Source organism: Paramormyrops kingsleyae, chromosome 14 (assembly GCF_048594095.1).
Source record: "Paramormyrops kingsleyae isolate MSU_618 chromosome 14, PKINGS_0.4, whole genome shotgun sequence".
NCBI lineage: Eukaryota > Metazoa > Chordata > Actinopteri > Osteoglossiformes > Mormyridae > Paramormyrops > Paramormyrops kingsleyae.
Genome location: NC_132810.1, coordinates 22,293,865 through 22,312,857, shown reverse-complemented (window position 1 = coordinate 22,312,857; position 18,993 = coordinate 22,293,865). Strand labels below are relative to the sequence as shown.

At 37.0% G+C, this 18,993-nt stretch overlaps 2 protein-coding genes across 6 annotated transcripts in view; both read right to left on the bottom strand.

Annotated features, from left to right (window-relative positions):
* Positions 1 to 627: 627 nt before the first annotated feature.
* LOC111857980 (tyrosine-protein kinase Blk-like) lies at positions 628 to 10,215 on the bottom strand. 3 transcript variants are annotated; one of them, XM_023839314.2, is made up of 13 exons: positions 9,547 to 10,215; positions 7,374 to 7,587; positions 7,066 to 7,102; positions 6,752 to 6,845; positions 5,887 to 5,985; positions 5,708 to 5,811; positions 4,105 to 4,254; positions 3,719 to 3,871; positions 2,824 to 3,003; positions 2,360 to 2,436; positions 1,560 to 1,710; positions 1,290 to 1,421; positions 628 to 1,198 (listed from the first exon to the last, which is right to left on the bottom strand). In XM_023839314.2, exons 2-13 carry the CDS (start codon positions 7,476 to 7,478, stop codon positions 996 to 998), a joined length of 1,485 nt encoding a protein of 494 aa, XP_023695082.1. In that variant the 5' UTR covers positions 7,479 to 7,587; positions 9,547 to 10,215; the 3' UTR covers positions 628 to 995. The 3 variants fall into 3 exon arrangements, with proteins under 3 accessions (XP_023695082.1, XP_072554941.1, XP_023695083.1); XM_072698840.1 differs by having other exon boundaries at positions 7,374 to 7,535; XM_023839315.2 differs by lacking the exon at positions 9,547 to 10,215 and having other exon boundaries at positions 7,374 to 8,444.
* The window catches only part of rp1l1a (rp1 like 1a), a 19,736-nt gene continuing 10,953 nt past the window's right edge, over positions 10,211 to 18,993 (bottom strand). For 2 of the 3 annotated variants that reach the window (XM_023839311.2, XM_023839312.2), the window contains exon 4: positions 10,211 to 18,683. In XM_023839311.2, the coding sequence (XP_023695079.1) occupies positions 12,145 to 18,683 (6,539 nt within the window). In that variant the 3' untranslated portion in view covers positions 10,211 to 12,144. The remainder of the gene's footprint in view (positions 18,684 to 18,993) is intronic. The other variant, XM_023839313.2, reaches the window with a different exon arrangement.

Here is an 18,993-nt window from a genome sequence, read left to right as displayed (position 1 = left end):
CAAATGGGAAATAAAGTTTCAGTTAAGCTACAGCATGCAAAACTATTCTTTCTCCAAATTTGGAAAGACATCTTGTCCTGCCATAAAGTGCCATAATGTAGGGAGACGAGAGGAGAGCATTCACTTGTGCATGGGTATGCATATGCTGGTTCTATCACTTGTACGCTGAAAACTTACACCGAAGGAAAGGAATCCTTAGAGACCTCTGCTTCGGCCTTGTTAGATGCAACACAAGCAGGCTTGGAAACTGGTCAGACCAAAGGCCAAAGAGATCAAGTGTAACATAAACGAGTCGTTTTAAATTCACACTAATGTACCTTTTATTACATCTTATCCACATGATACTGTACTGAAGGCAGAATTAAACTGTAAAACATTTAAATTTAAATTTTTTATTACTGTATGGGTCGTCGTCGACTTACGAGCTATGCGGCTTACAACTGATTGACTTTATGAGCTCCGAGGCCGCAAATATGTGGCCGCGTCTGCAAGCGTGAGTGTTGGGCAGCATGTGTGTGTGTCTCAGTTTCCGCTCCAACTGCCAGCAGCGATGAACTAAGAAAATGGCAATAAAAAGGTAAAAAAAAACACCAACAACATGACTTACAGATGATATAATTTTATTATACAGTATACTATACATATAATAATTTATGTATATGAAATAAAGGCCCGACCAAATCGACTTATGACCAGTCAGTCGTAACCGGTCGCAGTTGTAATACCTAATAATGCATTTTTTTTCGCTTCACTTTCAAAACTATATTTTCCTCTGAAAAAACATCAGAAGAATCAGAACAAAACAATAATAATATTTGATTAAAACACAAACTATATATATATATAAATATATAAAAAATATATATAGCTAGGATCGTAAGACATCTGGGGCTTAACCTAAGTTCGGAAACTGCGAGTGTGGTTGTTAGAACATCTTAGCTAAACAAATCACTGGTTCAGATTAATTCAGGGCATCAGCCTCGTGACACCTAAGATTATGGCTCAAACTCATATTGTCTCTCTGTTGCAATGAAGAAGTCTTCCAGAGTATCCTGTAGGTATTCGAATGTGGGTCTCTCCTCTGAGGTGTTTCTCCAGCATAGTAACATGATCTCATACAGCTCCACGGGACACTTATCTGGACAAGGCATTCGGTAGTTTCTGCTCAAGTTCCTCACAACCTCTGGGTTTGTCATGCCTACAGAAAACAGAATACCCAGCTAGCTTTGCACCTCAAGCAGCTGGGTAAGATGGTATACACACTGCAGACAGGACACTGAGAGGATTACCTGGATATGGTACTCTGCCATATGTTACAATTTCTGTGAGGAGAATGCCGAAAGACCAGACGTCTGATTTGATGCTGAATGTGCCATAGTTGATCGCTTCGGGCGCCGTCCATTTGATGGGAAATTTTGCCCCTAGGTGAAACAATTATGAAAGAGATGAGGAATGAATTAATGTCAGTAATGCAGCAGACCAGGAAGTTCACCTTAATAGCAGTTTGCATTCATGCACTGAAGTGTATCTGACTAAATGAGCCTAATTGCGTGATATACCTTCTTGCGCCGTATACTCATTGTCGATGATTCTAGCAAGACCAAAGTCTGCTATCTTACAGTGCAGTGTTTCAGAGACCAGAACGTTTGCTGCCCGGAGATCCCTGTGGATGTAGTTGTTTACTTCAATGTAAGCCATGCCTTCAGCAATCTGCAGGGTACAAGTTCATAAAATACCAGAAATCACTCCTTAACCTCACTTAATTATTTGTGTTTATAAAGTTGGTGCGAATGTCATTGTTGTGTTAGTTTTTGGAAGATGTAATGACAGCATTTTCATTAATCATTATCATAAACTACCTCTGGCCAGTATATTATATCTTAGGGAGAACTAAGTAATGTAGCATCATCTCTGACGTTGACAGAATTGTTACTGTCTGAGGAAATCAAACGTCTTTCAACATACAGGCATGAAGAGTGGAATTATTTACATCACTTCCTGTCCCGATGGTTACAAGTGATAAATAGGGATGCTTGAGAACCTAAGTATAGCTAACCGCAAAGTTTTACTGCTTTGAAAGTTTAAACGTGTCAAAGTGTATTAGTCTCCAGCAGAGGCCCAACACGACCTCAAGAGAAACTAAACATGCTGGATTAATCTAAAGTATAAATGAAGGTGCTTATTTCTATATATGAGATGCTGCATATATTTACATTTAAAAAAAATATTTTAAATGAATAGATAGATAGATCGATGATAGATAGATAGATAGATAGATAGATAGATAGATAGATAGATAGATAGATTGATTGATAGATAGATTAAGCCAATTAAATGTAAGATAGATTACTGTTCACACCTGTGCAGACATGTCTATCAGTGTGGAGAGTCCAAGCTGATTTCCCTCATCCGTTTTTAAAAAGTCAAGTAAGCTTCCTTGAGCCAGAAAGACAAAGGGAGACAGCAATTCAGAATTATATTCTAACAAGGAAAGCAAAATTGCAGAGCTGCAGAGGAAATAAGTAAACACTTTTCCCCAATGTTAGCTGTAGGGGCCAAAAAAGTCATCAATCTTTCCTACACAGCATTACAAAACGTTCTTTTCCACAACACAAAAGTTGTACGTTGTTTTGGATCAAACATAGCTTTGTTAACTGATTTGAACATTTAAACTATGTGTAGCACTTAAACAAAATCACCAAAAACACCAGCACATATAGTATTTGCACTTTCTCTGTAGCCTTGAAAACTGCGATATGATAATGGTAAGATAAGCTATGTTTTTAGTTACTAGCTCAGCTCCAGGCACAGAAGGAAGCTCACCTTTCTCCATATACTCCGTCACAATGAGGATGGGTATCTTGGTGACGACGGCATAAAGACGCACCAGCTTGTCATGCTGCAGCTGCTTCATCAGGTTGGCTTCCTGCAGAAAAGCTTCAGGCTCCATACTGCCGTCCTTGAGAGTTTTAATGGCCACTTTCTGCTTGTTCTTATAGAACCCTAAGTGAGGAGCAATTTTTTTTTACCTCGCTATTAAGCATGTTTTTTTTTTAAGCTTTGCAGTGCATATATTTATATGTTAAACAATTTAAATCCAGTTACTGTTGGGTATCTGTCCTGAATAAACAAACTACTAATTCAACAACTAATTCAACTTAGCATTTAACTAATTCAACTTTAGCATTTTTGCATATAGTAATTTATTGTTTACAGTGACATCTAGGGATTGAGTGCAGCTACTGCAATATTCAAATCTAAATCTAGAGTGTCTTCCTTCATTACTCAAAGTCAAACTCTAGTCAAGGTTTCCGGAATGTACCAAAACCCACCCATCCCCCATTACTTCTCACTGCTAATTATGCTAACTAAAAGTATGACGAATGTAGCTGTGCGATCAGTCGTAGCGGCATTGAAGGAGAGCATGATCTGAGCGCCATGGAACAACCTCCGGATCAAAAACCTACGAATTAACACGTCAGATTTTTAACACATATTTTTTCCGACATGCTAACATGTTCATTTTCTGTGTCTTAAGACGTACAAATTTGACGGGTTGATTCAGAGGGTCTGACGCCCAAGGCATTCCATAGAGGCCGAGTCTCCTGTACCGTGGTCCAGGACCATGTCACTCAACGACCCAGGATTCCTAGCTTGGTGTCAGAATCACTACGGTAATATATCGGTTGTTGATTAGATTTCCGATATCACTCCTTACCCATCCAGACTTCTCCGAACTGTCCAGCGCCCAGTTTCTTCACCATCTTCAGCGTTTCACGGGGAATCTCCCAGTTGTCTTGTCCCCAAGGGCATTGGGGCATGATGGATTTACATGGCATGGTCAGCTGCTGACAAAGGCCACCTGTTGTTTCTGGTAGTTTTGCAGAGAAATGTAATTCAGATGAAACATATTGTCATGATATAATATATAATGACACAGTATTAATAGGAGACAATGGGGACATTTTTCCTCCGAGAAATAGATAGATAGATAGATAGATAGATAGATAGATAACATATTTTTCGTACATTTACTTCTTTAATTATTCTACATTGCCCATCAGCCCAGTGAACAGTTTGACATACAAACATCATTCGGCTTACTGGAATAATACTTCACTAGCTCCGACAATGATGGAAAGGTGATTTTTGGAGAGATGTAGAATCCTCCATTGTCAAGTGAACGTATTTTGTAGTGTTTGACCACATGTCCTTGTCCGGGCAAAATATCTTTGATGGAGAGAGAGAAGGCTCCTGGGGAGGGAAAACTCTTTGCAGTTGATATACACTTTTTAAGAAATATATGTTAGTGGTTTAATCAACACAGCCAATTTTAAGTTTCATTATTTTCAGTACAAGGTTATAGTTTCAAAAAAGTGTGAGAAAGGTGCTATATAAATGGAACTTTTTATTACTACAGTTAACAAAGCAGCTAATATTAGTCTTCAATCTATACATCTACACAAACACTTTCATGTACATTAGTACTGATGCCCAAAACACACACACACACACACACACACACACACAGACAAATTTTGTGGGGACTCCATAAGTACCCAAACTAAATATGAAACGTTTTGGCATTTTTTAGTTTTTGTGATCACATTGCTGTAACCGTGGTTCTGCTGGCAGAAGTCTACACTGAGCAGCAGGTTGCTTTCAGGTTCAAAATTAATACCACAGCAGTACAGATGAACAACGTGAAGCAGGAGACACTGGGAACAACCAGAAACCAGCAAGGTAAAGGGCAGAAGCGACTTTCTAATGCTAGAGATGGCCGTTAACTTATCTGACAGTTCCTCATGAATCGTAGGATTACATCAAGTGACCTTCAAAAGGAATGAGAAACTTTAAGTGCAAGTGTGAAGTGCACTGATAGGACAGTTCGTATCAGGTTCCTAGAAGCAGGACTGAAGTCCCATAAAGCAAGGAAAATACCCTTCATCAATTCACCTAACCGTATGTTTTTGGACTGTGGGCTGGAAACCTTTACAAACACAGGGAGAACAAACTCTACTGCACAGACATGCGCAGATAGATATCTATATCTTTGTGCGGACTCTCCGTTCATTTACAGTATATGGGCATAGCCCTAATCCCAAAAATGACAACCTTAACCCCTACCCAGCCCAAACCGTAACCAAAAAGTAACCAAACAAAATTCATGAGTTTTGGCATTTTTCGTTTTTTGATTGCAGTCACAAATGTTTTGTAAAATTGCTGTTATCTTTGTGGGAACAGAAAAAATGTCCCCACAAGGTAATGTTGCAAAAATGTTTATCATTGTAGGGAAATCTGGTCGCCACAATGTAATAATTACAGACAGACAGACACACACAGAGTCGGGCCTAGAATTTCATCCCCTAGCCACTAACATACATTTCTTGGCTGGATCACTTCTTGGCTAAATTCAAAGATCACATTTTGTTATTTGCTCTGCATATAAGGTTTCATGCAGTGTGGAGATTAGTATATCGTTATGATACATACATCATTGAGCCCGATAGAGATTATGTTTGTTTGATTAACATAACAAATCGTTCTTGCTTTACATGGGCTAAACATGTTCTTCCTAATTATGACCATAGGAATTTGTTGTTTTTATTAGACTGTAGTGGTATTATGGCTCAGATGTAGTATAGTCAAAGCTGCAGACTAGATTATTATCACAAGTCATGCGACAACAACAAAAAGTCATACACACCTTTATTTGTCTCGCTTTCTCGGATCAAAAAGGCTCCGACTTTGTTTCCTGGGGCCAACAGCAAACGCTCTGTTTCTTTACGGCTCAAGTTTTTGAAGAACCACCTGTGGAATATGAATGCGAATCGCTAAGATATCGGGGCTTCTCTGCCATCGTGCAACGTGGCGCTCCCTTCTCACCTTTCTATTTCCAGAGACTCCAGTTTAGCCACATGAGTCCTGGGAATGTATCCTTCTTCACCAGTGACCAAAGATTTAGCCAACCACCAATCTCCTTTCCTGTAAAGAAATGATAATGATTTTGACACTGAAAAAAAACTATTAATGCCTGAAACAGGCAATGGGTGTATATTTATGATTTCTCTCTCTCTCTCTCTCTATATATATATATATATATATATATATATATATGTATATATATATAGTACAATAGACTTGTTATGTTACATTTCTAATGTATTGGTAAATGTCTAGATTTATTAAATAAAGGGTATTCATAGAAACAAAAATCACAAGAAGCTACATGTCAGGCCCTCACTATCACGTTGGATTCCTGATTGAATAAATGTTTGTATCTACCACTCATGATAATTTTGCATTTTGTCCAGAATTTGACAGCCTTTTTCATCATCTTAAATTAACACCAAAATTTCTTGCTATTGCATCATGACATTAAAGGTTTATTATTATTGTGTTTTTAATGTATTTATGTATATTTATTTATTTGTTTGTTTGTCAGTTAAATGGCTAAAAGATGAGATGAGTGATGGATAGATGAGTCTGCAGTTTATACATACTGTATTTCAATCTTGTATTTCATTCTCAATGAATTTCAGTCATGATTTGGCGTGATTACGCCATGACCATTAACTTCATTAAGTTTCTTGACGAATGCACATTCAAGCAGAATGTCTAAACTTAATGAATTCTTTTTAATCAACGCTATGATCTGCTACAGGAAGTTTACCAACTGCTGTGTTGTTTTTTAACCTGCCATACCTTCTAACCATAGTTGACTCATCATCGTAATGAAATTCATACTTACTCGTGTATAATCTTTAGTTTGTCTCCTTTTTTAAATGCCAGATCATGGTCATTCATTGGATTAAAGTCAAACTGAGCAATAGCAACATCTCTATCTGAAGAAAAAAAACATACAAAGATACATATTAGCATTGTTTCAAAAACTTTACAGGAATTATTAATGTGAGAATGTGTTTTTCGTGATGCGTTTCGCGTCTGTTGATATTGTGGCTAGTGATGGTGAATGCCTTCCTAAACCTGCACATTTTCAACTTTAACAGATTGTTGCATTGTTTGTTTTTGAGAGAAAAGTTGTGTCACTTGAATTGTAATTACCAGGATTTGGAGGTCCCAATGTGTTGGCTTCAAGATCCTGAAAACAATGACAGACCATATACAAAATAGATCATTTAAATAACTGATTTTTATTAATCTGGAAGTAAATTGTAGTCCATTACCCTTAACTACCATTAGAGTTCAATAAAGAAAAAATAAAAATAAAAAAATCTTAAAAATATGCAATATATTCTGATTATAATCTGTATTTCCACCAAATGAACTCTGTTTATAAATTCGTACAATGGGAAATTGCACCTTTAGTCCTGAAATAGTCTTGCGATTTGGTTAGACTGGAAAACACTCACTGTGTCTGATCCAGGAGATAAGGAGTTGGTCTGCAGTCCATTTTCTCTGAAGGAGAGATCTTTGGAGATTCTAACATGTCTCAGGATGCTCTGAGTACAACCCATCTTTCAAGATGGCGTTTATGGCCTTCAGTAACAGTCCCGTATTGCTGTTCGTATGCGCTTAAATGGTGAGTATACCATACATATCACACACAGGACCTTTTTAAAGCATCTATACAAAGCAAAAAGCACTATTAACAGGCTATGAAGTGAATAATGTTTCAGGCAGGGCAAGGATGAATAGAATTGATGAGAATTAATTAGAGTTCAGGACTCAATCAGCACCTGCTTATCTGAGTCTACAGTACATAGGCATTATAGACATTAATGACATTAATGTTCACTGTAAGATATTTTAGTACGAACACTTTAACAAGAAAAAGACAATAGCACATTTTAACAAAGAGCTCTAAGATAGATAGTTACATTCACCAAAAACTGTACGGAATTTATTCTGTATTCTGTCTTATTATGTACAAGTTATTCTGTATATAAATTAGATGAGTTGTATATTTTGTTATGTATATATTCTAAACCGTGGGCTATTCATATCCTGTTCTGTTACTGTTCATCTTCTGTTTGTCACAGAATAGTCTATCAGAAATGTCCGTCTTTAACGCAACGATTATAACGATAAAATATATATCTTGTAAATAAATCATGATGGAATAATGCTTAAAATCCTAATACAGCAACATTGCCCAGTAAGGACACTCTATTACCTATGCAATAAATAATGCAATAAATTGTGATTTGAATTTATGTTTGTGCAGTGTATTTTTATGCAAATTTTAATTTTAAATAATGTAATGTAAGTGATATAAAATATGATAAGCATGATAAGCAATCACATATCTATGTTTTTGGTTGGCAGTTTCCTTAATGTCACTGGAATTAAAATGCATAAGACACAGAATGGGATGCTAGCATTGCCACCATTATATATAATCCTGCTGTTTGATATAATATAAACATTTATATTAAAAGCAAATTAAATCACTAAAGAAAATAAAGTTTTTATTAGCTTCATTGCTTGCAGTGATGCAAGATATAACATTTTTATTAATATATTCATTATTAATTATTAATATATTATTATTAATATATTCAGGAACCAATAAGTTTTTATCTGTATAATACATGTAATAATTTTATCTATCTATCTATCTATCTATCTATCTATCTATCTATAGACAGATATATGATTGTTTATCATGAAGTGGGATTTTATATGTACATACATAATATATTTTACTATTTAAAACTTTATTAATTTGGCTTTGTACAAAAGTGACAAGCAGAACTAAATAATTTACAAGTAATTAAATAAAGCAAAATATGTTCATTTTCTAGATTTTCAATTTTTTCTGTGATAATAGTATACCTTATAGTAATTCCAAATTTTAATAATATCAGGTTATAGTGAGATATCACATACATTAATCCATACTATCAACTGAATATTATTTTAAATGGAAATTAGCCAATACTTGTATTTTTTGCATGTTTGAGATTTTTTTATGTTGAAATTTTATTTGATTAATTGTGCTTCAGAATCGGCTTCAGTATCTTATCCTTAAAAATTCACTTCATGCCAGACATCTAATGGATACCCGACAGAATTCCTTCTGGAGAGCTTAACCATATTCATATGCTGAAGTCCTATTCTGAAAAATACTGCAGGATCTCCAGATCTTCAAATTCCACAGCAATTAGATCCATAAGAATTGAAAACATTTAAACTGAAAAGGAAGCACTGAATATTTTTCCTTACTCAATTTGATTAAAAAGGAAAAAGGTTTATTAAACCAGAATCACACATAAACATTAACCAACTTCTACTCTTTTAATAATGTTTCAGCTATTAAAAAACATGTTTACCATGATTACGCAGCCAATGCTGGAAATAATGTGTAAATAAAATATCAAATATAACTATCAAATTAGAATAAATATGTATTATATATGTTTTTTTATCATCCCAGATGTACTCAGAATCTGATTTCAAATCATACCAATCTAGGACCTATAAAAATGACGGTGATCACTAATGATATGGCCTTATAAAACCATATATATATTAATAAATACATTTTTCTGATGCAGTATTAAAATATTCATGCAGACATACCTTAATCTTGACTTTGGAGTTCGACTGGCATGTAATAATGCAGGAAGTTTAACTAGCTTACAATTCGGAAAAACCGTGGCTCTGTAAGTTTGTGGTTGAGCGCAATAAGCTCTCAGGGTCTTGTGCTCATTGCCTCAGCCTCACTCTGTGGGCCTCTCTCTCTTTCCTCAGCTATTACACATGTATGTCTAGTTATTAATCTAATTAATAATCTACTGTTCTTGACCAAACTAGAGGTTCTACAGCAACTTCTTGTGGCTGGTTGAACCTCCTGTTACTGTCAAATGATAGGGTTCGATCAGGGTGACTTCATTCTGCCAACTCACAGATGTAACGACCAGGGTACACAGACATAAATGGCCTTATAGATATATTGGGCAAGTGCTGGTCTGGTATATTGGGCAAGGTGTTGTTTCCATGTGTTTCTCCAAGGTACTTAACAATTTAGCCATTTTGGAAAATGTTTTGCTTCATTTTAAATCGATGTATTCCTGCCGTTCATTTCCTTTCAGCTCACAGATAACATTTTCGAACCCACACAGATGCACATCCTGTTTGGCTAAGGTGGTTTTGAGTAAGCATAGCTCATTGACTTATCAGATGTGTTAAGACGTTTCTAAAATTTGAAGGAAAAAAAAAAACATCAGTTGGGTTTACAGTCTGCTTTGCAAAAGTATTTCATCTTTGCATCATTATTAAAGTGAATAAATAAAAAAAAGCTTATGAATGGTGGCTATATTGCAACCTGTTTAACCAAACTTAAGTGGTATACAGTTTTTATTTATTTATACATCTAAATATTTTACTGGACTGGTCTTAGCTTAACTACATTACTTAAAGGTCACTACAGCAAATATAATGAAACAGTAAGAAAGACATGTGACCCAGATCCACCAGACACATAGTTCATCCCAAAGTTTCATGTTGACTATTTATCATTAACTAGCATTTTTCTGTAACAATTCCTTAAAACAGTGCATTTCATTTCACATCCTTCTCCCTTCTCTCAACCACTTATAGATTGTAGCACTGACAGGAAAACTGACTTCATCACCCCCTGCTGGCTCCTTCCAGAATATCTGCTACCAGTCTCTCTGCTAACAGTCTCCATCTGCCACATTTGATTTACAGTATAGCATTGATATAAATAAACAATTATATATTTAAGTCACAGTTAAAGATTGGATATTAAAAAGTTTATCCAAAATAAACTGCAGTGCATGTCAAAAAATTAAAAGACAAGCCATAATATTTTAGTGTATTAATTTTTTAGTAAGTTTACAGACAAATCAAATAATATAAGCATAACAAATGCTTTATTTCATGTAGAATAGTATTACAATTATACATTATTTGAAACATTTATTTCTTTTTTTTGCCCACTGGATTTCCTGGCTACCAGTCACATATACATATAAAATTTCAGGAAACACTGGAAACATCAGAGCCAAGTGCAAAAGGAATCTTCAAACATCAGTCAGGTTCCATCAACATCAATTAAGCTATACATGAAAAAATTATATGTTAAACACATGTTATATTAGCTTTATTAACTAAATGTATGCTTCTTGGTATTAACACAAGCCATGGTATCCTTTGTACTTTCTTCCTATACGTCCTTATTAGATTGCATGTTGTATATTATATTGACAGGGCAGACTTTTTTATCTGCAATAAATAACCCAGTGATCTTCATTAATTATCAGCTGGTATTTTTTAAAGCTATTGGCACTAGTGTACTCATTGATGCGTGATATATGCACGTGATACAAAGTCCATTGTTTTTTTCAAAGGCTTCCTCATCAGTTACATGAAATACTTTATATTCACTGAACCATAAAAGATCAGAAAATGCCCAGCTTATTTTAAGAGAGCAGAATTACGCCTTCAGTCATATTTCATGTAATAAGCAAGGGGTTGATTATCTTTGCACTGAATGCAGGTGTGTATATAGGAAACAGTAATATTTTAAACACAGACGTTTTCGTCTTATCAACAACAATATTTTGCCAAACATTAAAATGACTTTTGGAGTTGCGCAAATTTCTTGAAATTTTTCTGTGATGTTATTAATTTACTAATTTAATTAGACCTTTTTGTTGATAGATTTAAAAATACTATTTGTATTCAATATGTAAAAAATTATTACTACTTCCCTGAGCTCATATGCATCACTTTCCTTAATATTTGTGAATAACTTTGATTTTAATTAATATCACAAAACCTTTAATATTTCATTATATTTGCAAACTACAATATTTGATCCACCCTTCACGTTTCTTTCCATGACAACAACAGTTTGGCTAAGGCTTACAACTGTAGAAATATCAGCATAAAATTTTACAAAGACATTTTAATTACAGTACATTTTGTGTTACAACCATATAATTATACATACATATCCCTTTTTCCAGATATGTCACCGTTTCAAAATATACCAGAATGTTTTTATTCTACAAAATAAATCTGAAATTCCATCAGATCCCATTAAATAAAAACTGTTCACTGAAATGACAGTTGAATGATAAAGTGCTTAATGTAATATGATTGGCTGATTCAAGAACATTGTCCATCAGCTTTAGTGAATTTGTGGCTTTTCTAGATTCCCAACCCCTGACAGTCACTGGATGACTCAGTTTTGGATAAGCATTGTTTGCTATCTTGACTCTCCTTGGAGGCACCTGAATCATCAGAAGACTCTGCAAACTTGATATTCCTGTCTTCATCCAATGCTGCCTCTATGGAACCTGGTTGTGACTCAATGGATGACTTTGTTATTTGTTTAATCAGATAACCACTTTCCAGTGCATTTTCCAGCTCAGTTTCACCAGGACCATTTTTCTGATATTCTTCAACGGTGAATCTTGCTACGACACATGTTTCTGAATTATCCTCTGTTATATCACTGTCATGCTGTTGTTCCTCAGCATTGCCTTCTGTACATGTTTCAACAACATGTACTCTTACAGTTACATCAATATTATGTCTCTCTATAGCTGTGTTGACCTCTGCTTTTGTCTGCTCAGAAAATTCTTTCAGCTGATCACATCCATCATCTTTAACTGAATCACCATCTTCACTGGTTTCAGGATTTTGTCCTTCTGCATTGTCAACTTTATCTGCAGAATGTTCTTCAGGTGTTCTAACACAATGTGAATCATCATCCTCATGGGTTCTATTCACCTGTTCACCTGGATAATCTTCTGTGGTTTCAGCCACAGCTCTGCTGTATTCTTCACTGGCATCATATTTGTCAGCTTCCCCTTTATCAGCATCTGCTAGTCCCTCTGCCACTTCAGCAGATGCAAGATTTTCTTCAGTTATGTCATCCTGATTGGCCGAGCCTTCTTCTTTGTCTTCTTCTTTAATAGTCATGCCCTCCTCTATTTCTTCACTGTCTTCAGCAGCATTTTCTTCAGTAATACCATCATTCATTGGCTCACCATCTCCTGCTTCTGTTGCTCCGTATACTTGACCACTTTCTTCATTCTCAGCTACATCAATCCCCTCACTGTCTTTGCCTGCCTTACTGGCATCATCTTCTACAGCACTTCCCTCTTTGTCCTCTGATTGATTTCCAGTCATTTGTTCTCTGCTAATACTTTCCAGTCCTTCATCAGCTTCATTATCCATTTCAGGTCTTTGCAATTCCTTAAGCTTTGCCTTTTCCCTGTTCCCTTCCTCCTCCTGCAATACCTTAAGACTTTCGTTTGTGTCTTGGGTTCCGTTGCCACCAACAGTTCCCACTTCAACATTTGGTTGTTCTTTTAAAATTGCAGGAGGTTCCCTTTTCAACTGGAGAATTTTTCTTAGATCAAAATCCATCATCACCGGAGCAGAACTTACATTTTTTTTCTGCTCTAGAAGTCTGGAAGCCATTTTCTTTTTCATGCATGTTTCACACGGACAGTATCCATCTTCACTGCGTTGATCGCTAAAATCAGTACCGGTGACAGAATAATTTTCTTCACTTCTCTGAAGTGAATCCTTTACAGATTTGTTGTGCATAACCTTCAGACGTCGACGTCGTTGCTCAGTTTGCACAGAAGACTCTCGGGAGATGCTCTGCATTGGAGGTCTTGGTTCCCTTCCAGCCCGACTGTGAATTTTTTGAAGCTCTCTATTGATGCTTGACTGTATCCTCTTGCTTACCTCTTCTCTCAGTTCGTTTATCATAGCATCCAGAATTACATTGTCGTCCAAGTCCCATCGTACTTTAAACTCTGCCATTGCGTTTACATAATGTGTCATAAACTGCTTTTCTAGTTTTTTTAACAAATTCAAAACCCAGACAGGATCCGGGTCTTTGGAAACTTTTTTATTTCTTATATTTTCTGAATATGGAAGCATCCTAGAACTTGCAACATCCTTTATATCTCTTACAGTCTCACCTGCTAATTTTAACATATTACCTTCATTCCCTGAACTTCTATTTGATGTGGAAGGTGTTTCTATAATTTCCTTTGGACATTCATCACTTCTGATTGTTTCATTTGAATCTGGACCTTTGTGTTTATCTTCTTGTCTCTTGGTATCAGTACCTTCTTCCTCATTTACAGGGCTATCCCTCACGCGCATGGCTATGTCAGGAGTCGCTGGATCAGACAGTATAGCTGTTTCTTCTCCATCCAAAATTAGTCTGGATGAAGAGGCAATAAATTCAATTTCTTCTTCCAATGGTTGTAATGCATTCTGGTCAACAAGTGCCATACCCATGTTTAGTGGTAATTCTGCTTTTTGTGCCTGATATAGGCCACCATTATCACTGCCCTTTCCAGAGCCTGCAGAACCACTACTAACGTCTACACCTGATGAGGACTTTGGATCATCCGCTGATCGATGGTTTTTGAATGGAACACTTTTGTCGTTGTCCAAAGGATCACAGAGCCAAAGTGACTGGAGGATGTTCATCAGTTCATTATACCGTGCATCCCTAGCTCTGTCATCAGCAGGATCTATGTCTATCAGCTGAAGATTTGCAAGGCAATCCAATAGCCCTTTGGCTGAGTTGCTGAGTTTTCTTCCATATACAGGGGACACTTCTGGTAGGCTGTTGCATCTATCAAATTTTGGGCTTAACAGGACCTTCATCACCTGTACTGAAGACTGACAGCTTTTTGGCAAGGCTTCCCTGTTGGCACATTTACTGGGTGGTTTTTCATCAACTTTTGGAAGCCGTGCCCCGGCTGATTCTTCAAAGGGCTTATTGTTTTCATCATCAGCCTCTTTACCGTCATATTCCTCTTTGTTTTCTTCTTCTGCCACAACTGGCTCATCATCAAATGTCATCGATTCCCTTTGTGCAGATTCCTCCTCCTTCTCAGTTGGATTTTTTTGTACGTTTGTTTCATATGCCTGTCCATAAAACTCCTCTCCAGCATCATATATGGGACTGTCTGTTGGTATTTTTTTCAACCAATCATGTACTACTTCTCTTGGGGATGTGTTAGGTAAACAGAAAGGCACTATCCCCAATACTTCTGCTTCTTTTTTTGGCAGTGAGGAGCTACTTCTTTTCCTGTGTCTGCATCTGCTGCCTTTGTCATTTTTGTTATCATTTACATTTTTGTATGACTCTGTGACTTCAAGGACAAAATTGTAAGTTTTCTCAGTAATATTTGTCTTTGATTCAGCAGTATCTGGTCTAACATCTTCAGACCTATAATTCAATAAATCAGCTGCAGAGAGTGAGCAAGACAAATTGCTATCATGTGAATTCCCATTCTGTGATGCAGGACTCTTATATTTTTTAGAAGCCCCCTTTGAAGGACTGGGACTAAGACAATTCCAAGAAACTATTGACATGGCAGCTGAATTTGTCCTTGAGGTTTTATTAATTTCTGTGTCCTTTCTAGATGACTTTTTTACAGAATGAACACTCTCATGATCACAGATTCTAGTAAGTTCTTTATCAGCATCTCCCATTATAGCCATTCCTTTGTTGATTACAGTACCAGATTCACTGACATCTTGCTTCTCAGCATCTGAAACAGTAGAATCTCTGCGGCGGGGCTGCAAGTCTCCCGAAGAAGATTTATTTCTGGCAGAGCCACTTGACAATGCAGAAGGTACTCTGTCATCATTTATATTCAAGGGGCTGCTTGGTTTGCATTTTGTGGGAGTTTTTCTGCAAACAGATTCCACACCTGTTACCTCCTGTTCATCACTTTGAAGTGTCTTTGTAGGAGTACTTATTGACTTAGATGAGCAGTGGTCACTTTCTCTGGACATTTCCGATTGCTCTGAAACATTGCTCTTGAAAGATGCTGTGCTCTTTAGTCTCTCTTCAGCACTCTCTTCATTTTGTTTCAACCCATTTCCATTTGCGGTACCCAATGTTACGGATTTTGCTGTAGCTTTAGCAACTTTTTTGTTAGTAATGCTATTAGATTTGGTGGATGTAGCAGAGGCCTGTGATTTTAACGATACCACACTTTCAACTCCTCCTTCACTTTGGTCTATGTCATTCTTTGGTATTTTTACAGCTAAAGATGTTCCACTATTCTCCATGTCATTACTTTGACATATATTGGACTTTTTAGTGTCAGATGCTTTGGAATCGACAGACAATGAACTTCTCACTCTCGTCTCACTCTCCAGTTCGCTGTCGTTCTCACAGTTGCCAGATATCTTTGGTAAGGGTGTCATTGGGTTTGAGCCTCCGTCACATGCACCACAGGGGTTTGTGTCTGATGAATTTGATTTCCAAGGAATTTTGGTGCCAGCAGACACGGTGGCTGCTCTTTCTTCACTATCATTCAGAGCTGGCAAGCTGTGGTGACTAACAGATATTTCTGATCTTTCCAATTTCATACGTCTGTAGGACGTCTCCCTGCTTGCCTTCTCCCCTCTTTCTCCCCTCTTCAGTGCTCTGTCTGTTGCGTTACTATCTGATGTATTTGATTTCCCCAACCTATTAGAAGCATTTACCGAGGCTGACAGTGCACTTCTTGGCATGTCCATCTTCTCTTCTTGTTCTGCCTCAGCTTCTTGGTTGCAAAGATCATCTGTTGCTACTGACTCTTCTGTTTGTGAGGCATTATGCTGAAACTTGTTAGACTGTCTTGATTTTGATGACTCATTAGGTTTGACAGACATAGCACTGATTGCACATTTCTCTGTATCCTCATCTTCTCTCCCTTGGTTTTCTTTAACAGGACATTCAAATGTGTTAGACTGTTGACTTGACTTTACAGATGCATTACAATTTGATATCTTGGATGTCCTAAATTGTGCCGAAAAGCTGAATTTGGCTGATGTTGTATGTAATGCTATTTCCTCTGTCTCCACTATCTCTTGTTGTTCTGCACCATGAACAATTTCTGACTTAATAAAACTATTCATTTTTTCAGAAGCATTTGTTTCAGCAGATATAGATGTTTCTTGTCTTTCTAGAATCAACTCTTCATCTTTTCTCAATTGACTATTAGTTACATTTTTTGATATATTTAAAACTGGGGTAATATTTTTATAATTCTCAGATTTCATAGACATTTCTGATATATCTGTTCTGTCTGATACAGAACTAACTGATCTGGAACTATGGTCTTCAACATTCATATCAAAAAGTTTCTCAGATGCCTTTAATCTGGATCTGTCAGAACCACCACAATGTGGACATGCATTAGACTTCTTGGATCTTCGTGAAATGCTAATAGTTCTTTCATGTCCATCGTGTCCATCTGGACCTATGTCGGTAATCAATGATTCAGGAATATTATATGATTTCTTTGACAGCCGTGATGCGTTGCTACATTTCAATCTAGTGCTGGCTTTTCTGGTATCACTCTCAGCAATAGCTACCTTAACACTCCCTGGTACAACTGAAACTATACCAGAGTTGTGAGATTTTCTGTGTTTAGATGATCGTTTTGAAACAGCTGATATAGCACTATGTACACCCTCAATGTTTTCATTTTCAGCCTGGTTTACTAGTACCTCTATTGTAGGAGATACAGATGTGCTGTGATGTCTAGACTTTGCAGCCTGAGTACAGCAGAAAGGTGCTTTATTTGGACGCTTGGGTGGCAAATGGTTCATAGGGTAAACTGATTTGTGTGCAGTGATGGAGCAATTAGATGCAACACTTCCCATTTTCCCCCTACCTTCAAGATTGTCTCCATGAGGCCACAAGGATGCTCTTGATATGCTTGGTGGGAGTTCATCATCATCAGTATCTTCAACATCCTGATACCCCTTGAGTTCCTCCAAGATCTTCGAGGTACTGCTCATTCCTGATGCAGGTCTATCCTTTGAGATCTGTGCCACTCTAACATGCTCTTTCTGTGAACTTCTGATGCCCGCAGAGGCTAAACTGTTAGACCTGGTTTCATCATTCTCAGGACTCTTAGACGTTTCGTCCATGGAAGCCCTGCTGTCAGACTTTGCACAGACTTCACTGCAGCTACAGCAGTGACTGATGGCACAATACTGCACTTTGGTATCCCGAGCCTTCACAGTCTGCTGCAAACAAGTTGCTTTTTGTATGACATGCTCTGCGTATTCTTCACTGGATCGAGAAATTGTAGACATGTTCTCCACAGATTCCCTTTCGCATAAAATTTTATGGGAAGATGCACTTGAACTTGAAGATCTAAAATGCCCGATGCTCCCCTGGTCTCCATGCATAGGATTCTTCCAGATGTCGTACTCTTTGCAATGATTGCTGCCGTTTCGGCACTGCTGGGACTCATCTAGATGCCTCTGGTTGCATTCTGATACGTACAGTTCTTCGTGTTCACATTGTACATTGGACTCTGGATCTGAACAGCTTTCAGATTTGCCTGGCTGTAGATAATGAGACTCTTCATTTCTGAAAGCAGAGTCATTAACAGCCCCCACCGACTTCTTAATTTCAGTAGACCACTGAAGGGTCTCGTCATTAAGGAGACGGAACCGCACTTTCATCTCCACTGACAGACTCCCATCTTTATTAACAAGAACTCTTTTCTCAATGTCATCATTTATCAGTGTGTCCTGTGCATGTTGCGGTCCAACATGACTGGTATGGTCATGAGTCATGTGCGGTCCACTGGGGCATGATTTTTCTGATGACAAGGAAAATCGGGTTGACCTGTTGCTTGAATCTGATCTTGGGTGGATGATACTTTTCTTTGTCTCAAGTCCAAAATTGACTGCTGTTACACCATGCAAAGAAAAAAGAACAGAAACTTGAATAAGAATATAGAAAATAAAACGTACAGTATATGGGCACTACAATTATGATGGTTCTCAAGTATCTGCATAACTATTCTGATACATTTATAACTATCATGAATTTATAATAACAAAACTGATTCTAATTACATAGGACTCTACTCTTAATGGGTCATCAATAAAATGTTCTTGTTTAAATTGGTTTTAAACAACTTACAGCTACCAACAGAGTCTGAGACAATAGCAACAAAAACTGAGCAATTTTTTCTTAATTTCTGGTCTTGAAAGTTT